This window comes from Drosophila hydei, unplaced genomic scaffold (genome assembly GCF_003285905.1).
Source record: "Drosophila hydei strain 15085-1641.00,03,60 unplaced genomic scaffold, DhydRS2 tig00000237-arrow-arrow-pilon, whole genome shotgun sequence".
Taxonomy (NCBI): domain Eukaryota; kingdom Metazoa; phylum Arthropoda; class Insecta; order Diptera; family Drosophilidae; genus Drosophila; species Drosophila hydei.
This window is the reverse complement of record NW_022045691.1, coordinates 1,626,027-1,634,604: the sequence shown is the minus strand read 5'-3', so window position 1 is coordinate 1,634,604 and position 8,578 is coordinate 1,626,027. Positions and strand designations below refer to the sequence as shown.

At 44.6% G+C, this 8,578-nt stretch overlaps 1 protein-coding gene across 1 annotated transcript; it reads left to right on the top strand.

Annotated features, from left to right (window-relative positions):
* Positions 1–1,727: 1,727 nt before the first annotated feature.
* On the top strand, positions 1,728–3,077 carry LOC111593996 (aladin). Its single transcript, XM_023307088.2, has one exon. The coding sequence runs from the start codon at positions 1,728–1,730 to the stop codon at positions 3,075–3,077; it is 1,350 nt and encodes a 449-aa protein (XP_023162856.2).
* The last annotated feature ends 5,501 nt before the right edge of the window (positions 3,078–8,578 follow it).

The window sequence follows — 8,578 nt, the reverse complement described above, 5'->3', positions numbered from 1 at the left end:
CTTTTGATTTAGCCTTGGCTTCGTTGGCTCGCTTGTGGTATAAAAGCAGCTGCCTGAGCGGAACGAGTTCACAGTTCACAAGGGGAACTAGTTCGGCTCTCAAATGATGCTCAAGATGTTGCTACAATTGTTGTTTCTCTGCGGGTTCGCTTGGGCAGCTCTGCTGCCACCAGGCAATGCCTACTTGCCACCAGCTGTGCCGCCGCATGTGACAGCTGCAGCTTCAGCTGCGGTCATGCCCCACGTGGAGCAACAGCAGGAATACGCGCTGGACTTGCCACTGGAGTTCTACTGAGTAAGCTAGTCGACCTATAGATACCCTGTAATAAGCTGAAGCCCGTTTTATTTTTCTTTCAGTTCTCCCTGGCAGTCGAAACTCATGTGAAGCCGAACAAAGCTGCTTATGAATTTTGTATAAATAAAGCGATTGATGCGGAGAACTGTTTGAAATCAACTTTTAAGCATGTGAAGTCGGTTTTTTATAAGTATCTGTAGGGTATACCGGTGTAGCCAAGTCGGACTCAATCAGCATCTGAGCGCACTGGGTATAGCTACTACACAGCAGCTTAAGCTTATATACCTTTTAGAGTAAGTTGCAATATTTACAGGGTTTTTTTTATAATATATTGTAGCTGCAACTGTGCTACTGTGGCTATTGTGCATCACATAAAAACGTTGAGAGAAGTCAACTCTTTGTCGTTCGCTGCACAACCGCAAATAAATCCCTGTACGCAGTTCTTGGACTTCCGAGCTCACTTTCCCTGCGTCTCTCTTGCTCTCTCTCGCACACTCTGTGCAAAGTTTTCGTGTCTGTATGTGTGTGGGTGTGTGGGTGAATGGGTGTAGTTTAATCAAGTTTCGCCACTTAAGTTTGAGCTCAGGTGGAAAACACTCAAAAGCCGCCTGACCGAACCGTTCACAGAGCTGAAACCGAACCCAGTCCAAAAGCCAGAAACCAAAAGTCTCCTGCCCCACTATTCCTCTACCCACCACGGGCAGCCCGAAACCCAACTGCTGTACATAAGTTTCGAGAGCTGACTTTTTGGGTTTCACTTTGCTGGGCTTCTAACCTGTTACGCATTCTTTCGACTGCGGCTGCATATGCCCCTCAATTGTTTTATGGACAAGACCTTACCCACCCCAACTAGTCCCCCTTAACCTAAGCCTCTTGCAACCTATTTTTTTCTTGTCATTTTGTCTGGTCGGACAGCGGCTTTAAAATCAATTAAATTGAGTGCCAGCATGATTGCGCAAAATGATTGTGCAACCTGAATAAGTAGCTATGCACAAATTCAAGCTTTGCCCACACGACTCGTTTGCCTTATAAGAGTCTATAGCTTGCTTTTACATATTTATAGATCTATGTCTTTCTCTTTTAATATAGGTGAATTGAATTTGGAATTGTGTAAGTTATAAAGTAATTTCCAGGTAGAACCAGTAAAGATATATCTCTGATATTTAAAGGGTTTGCGCTAGACTCTAAGGCGTTTAGGCGTTTGGCTTAAGGAAGTTGTCTCAAACCCCCAGTAAAAGATGGCAAGCTTTTTACTGTTTAGGCCAAAAACATTTTGAACAAAGTAGGCGTGGATAGGCTTTATTTTGGGTAGCTACTGAAATGTGCTCAGTGTCGCTCTTTCCGTACTGCAAAGCAGAGCTAGAAAATTTTCAAAAAAATAATTTATTGCTATAGGTATTCAGTTGAAGTTGAAGTTAAAGCAGAGAACAATATGTATCGGAATGCCAGAGGATTTATGCCACGTGATAGGAATATATGTCTGCACTCCTCGTCTGAGCCGATAGCCGAACGCGAGAGGATTTCTGTATGGGTCCGTCTTAAGTGTGGGGTGTCAAGTCGGTGGAAGTCCTTTACCTTGTGTTATCTGAAGCTGAAGTCGGTGTGTGATCGGATATTCCACAGGCTGTTCAACTGGGATCGCTTTCCCTATGTAGGAAGTCGGCCTAGCATCGACGAATTGGCGAAAACTTCCGAGACTTGCGGCTGGAATACTGCCAAAATACGTTTTATTACCTGTCATCCGTCGAGCATGCAGCGCATGTTGCTAACCAGCATGGATACGGCGTTGATCTACGAAAATATGCTAGAGAAGCCGCTTTGTCTGTCATCGCCGAAACAGCAGCACTTGAGCTGCGGCGCCTTTCGACCTTGGACATGGCGGCAGACGGCGGTCGGAGGCGAAGGCGGCATTTGCCTGTGGAAGTTCTCGAATGGGGGCTATAAGACGATGACCTGGCTGGGCTATCGCGAGGGCGACATCATTGTCGATCTGCAATGGCAGCATACGGGCATTCTCTTGGTCACCGCCTCGCTGGGCAATCAACGCATACAGATCTGGCATCCGGAACTGAAGCAAGTGCTGCAGGAGCTGAGTATGCCCGTGATGGGCACCAATTACTGGGCGATGCGCTATCCATCGGATATGATCCAGCTGTTAGATTTTCTGAGGACACAGTCTATACTGTTCTCCTATCGGAACTCTATGAAAATGTTGAGCAGTCAACTGGTCGAGCGCTGGCCTCTGCAGACGGCCGTGTGGACTGCGCAAGGCAATCACTTGCTCTATGTGATTAAGGGCTCTAGCAAGGTGTTCGGCTCCACCTCGACCATGGTGATCGGACCCCTAAAGCAAGAGTTTCTGATATGGAGCAGCAAAGAGGTCATTGATCTAGCCAGCTTCTTTTGCAATTGGCATGAGTGCAAAGGTGGCCGAGTGCAGTCCATCTTCATGGATCCTCTGAACATCTATGTCGCATTCATATTTACGCGGCAGTCCTTCGTACTGCTCTGTCTGTTGCACATACCCCTCGGCTGCAGCATCAAGCTGAAGCCCGTGCAGATCATAGGCTGCACCGAAGCTCTGTATGCCTGGCCCAGCTGCTTGGCCTTTGGCAATGTGAGGCGCAGCGGTGAGAATGTAAGGCGAAGCCTAATCATTGGCTGGTCCACGGGCAAATTCCAGGTCGTGGAGCTCTACGCCCAGACGAGAGAAGAGGCTCTGCAGCTTGAGGAGCAGGATGTACAATTTCCTCAGTCCTTCTACAACATTGATTCGCAGTAGTTGTGTGAGCTTAGTATTAATAAATTTTGTTTTATTTGGTTTCACATTGAGCAAAAAGATAAGCTGGCTTCTAAATGAAAGTGGCTTGTGCAACTCCATCAAATTCAGTTGCCCCAATCAATATCTCAATGCAAAAGCGAGTGGGTACTCCTGCTGCTAATTGATTGACTAGGAGCTACCCTTTATCTTTGGCCAATGAGCTAAAGAGAATGATTGAGCAGAGACCGGGGCAGTTCGTCCGTCTTATCTAACTTCGTCCGTCTTTCCATTCATCCGTACATCCATTCATTCATTCATTCATTCATTCATTCATTCATTCATTCATTCATTCATTCATTCATTCATTCATTCATTCATTCATTCATTCATTCATTCATTCATTCATTCATTCATTCATTCATTCATTCATTCATTCATTCATTCATTCATTCATTCATTCATTCATTCATTCATTCATTCATTCATTCATTCATTCATTCATTCATTCATTCATTCATTCATTCATTCATTCATTCATTCATTCATTCATCCATTCATCCACGAATCCATCCGTCTATCCTTCCTTCCATCCGTCCATCCATCCATCCATCCATCCATCCATCCATCCATCCATCCACCCATTCATCCGTCTATCTGTCCATCCGTCTAACCATCCATCTAACCATCCATCCATCCATCAGTTCGTCCATTCGTCCATCCGTCCGTCCATCCATTCATTCGTCCATCCATTCATCTATCCATCCATCCATCAGTTCGTCCATCCGTTCGTCCATCCGTCCATCCATCCGTCCATCCATCGGTCCATCTGTCCATTCGTCCATCCATCCATCCATCCATCCATCCATCCATCTATCCATCCATCTATCCATCCATCTATCCATCCATCCATACATCCATCCATCCATCTATCTATCTATCTATCTATCTATCTATCTATCTATCTATCTATCTATCCATCCGTCCGTCCGTCCGTCTGTCCGTCTTTCCATCCATTCGTCCATACGTCTATCTATCCGTTTTTAATTCCGCTACAGTTGCTCTGATAGGGTATATTGCTAGTCAGGCAACTTGTTTCTAAGTGGGTAGAACAATTATGTACCTGAGTATGGACGACTGTGTCTGTGTGCAGATGTGTGGCTGTGTGTATGTGTGTGTATGTTGTCGTTGTTGCATAGCTAAAGTCAATTGACAATTGTACGGTTATTGTTGTTGTTGTTGCTGTTGTTGTTCTTGTTGCTGTTGTTGCTGTTGTTTCGTTAGCTTTATTATTTGCCAAGTAAAAGTAATGAGACTTTTGTTGCCTTGTTGCGTTGCACATGAGTGCGCCTGTTAAGCTTTATATTTGCACACACACATACACACACACGCACACACACACAATGCATTCGTAGAAAATAAGCTAAGCCCCCACTCATGTGTGTATGTGTGTGTGTGTGTGTGTGTGTGTGTGTGTGTGTGTGTGTGTGTGCGCGCGCTACTGGCCTTTTGTTGTGTTGGGCAAACAAAAGCGCAAAGCGTTGACATCCAGTGGCTCCGCCAACAACAACAAAAGCACAAATAAGAGAGCCTGAATCGGGCATGCCAAGCTAGAAAATACCCAACAAAATTAACAATTTCTACCTTATCTTAGGACCTCTTCACATGAGTTCTGCATTGGATGCAACGCGTGCAACCATATAACAAACTTCGAGTTATCGACGTTCGATAAGATATCGATCAACATATGATATAAGAAGTAAAGCTATATATTAACTTTCAGGTCCGCAGTTCTTGTAGCTAGCGCGCCAGACAGCAGTTAGCCTACCCTTTAGCACCCTCTCATAAAGCCTAGGGTATGGCAGCAGTTTGGCTTCCAAACAAAGTAAAAGCATTTGGAAATGCACGCCAAAGTCTGAATGCAGGCAGACAGTGGGGGTTAGAGCGTGATGGGGCGAATGGGGGAGTGGGCTAGCTGGGCAGCTGTTGATAAGGACTTGCAGCCGTGCGAGCTTTGCCTTTTTGGCGCCTGCATTATCGATAGAAAATAAATTAATTTTCATAATAATAATTGGCCCAGCCAGCAAGTCCCATCAACCCTTTGCCGCATTGCCCGTAGCTATGGCCCCCCATGCCGGATGGGGGCTGGGCGCAGAGGTTTGCTATACAGCTTTGCGGAACTGAGCGCCAATAATAATAACATTGTTAACACAACGTGCGCATGTAATAAAATCGTTTATTGAATTGGCCATAAATTTTCTCGTAGCTAGCAACAGCCGCAGAGCGAAACAGTAAACCTCCGCCCAACGCCGGTCTCGTCGAACCAACCCTTAGAAAACCCCAAACGTATCACGCAAAGTCAAAAGTTGCAGTCACTTGGGCCACATACAGAGCGCTGCAGAGGCGGGGGCAATGGGGTATTAAGGACGCCTTCTGCACTTGGGCCTTTGTGCAAAAGTTTAGCTACCACTGAGTCAGTCTCTCTCGCTCTCTCTCTGTTTCAGTGTCTCTTTCATTATATGGAAAAGTACTCTCTTTAGTCTTAGTCTAAACAGTTGCCAGGTGCGTATAAAGAGGATTATATTTAGCTAAGCTAAGGCTAATGAAGCGCTTCCATGTCAGACTCTGAGATCTTTTTCGTTGCACACTTAGCAAGCTTTAGAGTTAGGTCAAAATATCACTAGAAATGCCTAGGTTGCAATTAGGAAATATCAATATTATCTATGGAATTAAGTATAGCTTTGAATATTGTAAAGAGTAACGAACAGAAGGTCATGGCTAGAGGATGACGAGAGGGGAGTAAGGTGTAGAGAGTAAGTAACGAGTGGAGATTAAGTAGTAGAGAGTAACGAGTAGATAGTAGCGAGTAACGAGTAAAAATAAAGTCGTTGAGAGTAACGAGTAGATAGTAACGAGTAGATAATAGCGAGTCAAGAGGAATGAATAGATAGTAACGAGTAGGGAGTAACGAGTAGATAGTAACGAGTAGAGGGTAACGAGTAGAGAGTAAGGAGAAGAGACAAACGAGTAGAGAGTAAAAAGTCAAGAGGATAGTAACGAGTAGATAATAACGAGTAGAGAGTAAGGAATACTTAGTAAGGAGCCGAGTTGAAGCAGTAGAGGGTAGCGACTAGATAGTGACAAGTAGATAGTAACGAGTAGAGAGTAACGAGTACATAGTAGCGAGTGGAGAGTAATGAGTAGTGAGTAAAGATAAAGTTGTTAAGAGTAACAAGTCGATAGTATCGAGTAGAGTATTAGCGAGTCAAGAGGAACGAGCAGATAGTAACGAGTAGAGAGAAACGACATAGTAAGAAAGAGATAATAGCGATAGATAGTAACGAGTAGGGAGTAACGAGTCAAGAGTAACGAGTAGATAGTGACGAGTAGCGAGTAAAGAGTAAATAGTGACGAGTAACGAGTAAAGAATAAATAGTTGATAGTAGCGAGTAGAGAGTAACGAGTCTAGAGTAACAAGTAGATAGTATCGATTTGATGTTAAGTAGTAGAGAGTAACGTGTAGATACTGACGAGTAACGAGAAGAGAGTAAATAGTTGAACGTAGCGAGTAGAGAGTAAACATAGACTATGAGATAACCAGTGAAAAGTAATGAATAAACCGAATCGGTTAAGAAACCAGAGTTAATAGGCTTAAAAAAGGAAAAGTAGCGTGTGACTATGGCCAGTATTCAGAGTACTCAACTGGAATTTTTGGAAAATATATTTAATTATTTTAAAATTCAGAAGTTTGAGCTATGCTATGCACACGCCGACTAGAAACTGATACGATCATCTCTCAATGCCAATGAAATCGATGCAATGCAGCCTCAAAGGGCTTACAACAAAAGGTAGTCGAAGTAGTCCTTGGTGCTGCAGTCTGGCCGGCGAGTGCATTGCTCTGCCAGCTGCCATTAATTTGCGCCTGCATTTTAACTACCGCACATAAATTGCATGTAGTGCCATTAATAAGCATAAAAGCATTCGCCTTGCCACTTGGCCAAGAGCAGGCGAAGGAAGAAGGCACTGTGCGCGCTGCTCAGTTCCCATGTGCCCGGTTCCGTTCGATGCCTTTTAGTCCTTGACGCTGGCTGCACGTCTTTAGGGCCGGCCACTTGGCTTTCAGCTGAAACGCTTCAAATGTTTTCAATGCTGTTCAATAATTTGTGCAAGGACAACAGCGACGATAAACGCGACGAGCTGGCTAAGAGATAAGACCGAAAGGCTGCTGCGCTCGCTGCCAGAGATGAGCGCGTGTCTAACATGTGCTTCTAATGCAAGCAGTTGTTAAATGTGTGCTGAAACTTAATCTTTTCTAATTAGCTGGCAGAAACTTAAGCTAAGCGAACTAGGACTTTAGCATGTAGCAAAAAGAAAAGGAAGGACTGCAGCCGATAGAAGATTCAAACTCAACTTAAGACTCTCTCTGGACCGACAAGAGCGGTCCAAATTCACAACTTGAGCGAGCAGTTATATGAGACTCATTGGCAGCTGAGTTGAAACAAAAGATTTCTAGAATATATCGCTGGAGTTCGTGTCACGAGCTGGCACTCAGCCCTAACTGCAGCCGTCGCACATCGTCTATAAAAAATGCGCTTATTTTGAAGTGTTGTGCAAACAGCTGCATTATCGTTAAAAAAGGACGCTTGAGCGATAAAGGATATGAGGCTATCAGGCGTAAGGCTTTGCTACATCAATTTTCACTGTTTGCTAATTATGAAGTGACGCTGAGGAATGCAACAGGATATTTGGGACTAGGAACGTTTTTTGTTGCCATAAAGGACATTCCAGAAACGCGCAAGTGATGAATGGACAACAACAGCAGCAAGGCCAACAACAACAATAATATTGTGTACAATAAGAACTAGCATAGACGTGTGCTATGCCCAGACTGAGCTGAGCTGCTTTTGTCCTGGCGCTTACTTTACTTTTAATATGTTAAACTGTGGACTCGACAGCGCACAAAAGTGCGGCATGCTAGGCATGTGGAATCCGGAATTCTCCGCCCCACCACTCCAGCCCATGCGAGAGAGCTATGAGAGTTCATAAAATAGAAAAAAGTGCAGAAGAAGCAGCAGCAAAGTGAATCGGGGTCCCGGACTTCACATAGATAGCACACACAAAGCAAGTGCACAAAACTGAAAACTGTAGCCAAGCACTTTTTGATTTATGTAGTTTGGGTGTGAGAATGGGGCTGTAGCTGCGGCTGGGGCTGGGGCTCGGTTAGGTTGGTGCGGTGGTTGCTCGGAAGTGTAGACAATTTGTTAGAATTTATACAAAAACGCAGCCCGCTTTGGGCCACGAATGATGGTTTTTTTGCGTTTGCATGGCTTGCCCAGGCTAGCTGAGTAGGGGTGAGCTGGGCACGGGCTTTGAGTGTGGGCACGGCAGGCGTATACCATATAAAACATGAGTGGCATTTTATTTTAAAGTAGCTCAAACAAATGCCCAGGCTTTTGTATAAACTTACAACTAATGATTTTCACTTACCATAGACAGACTGAGAGAGAGAGAGATAGAAAGGGGAG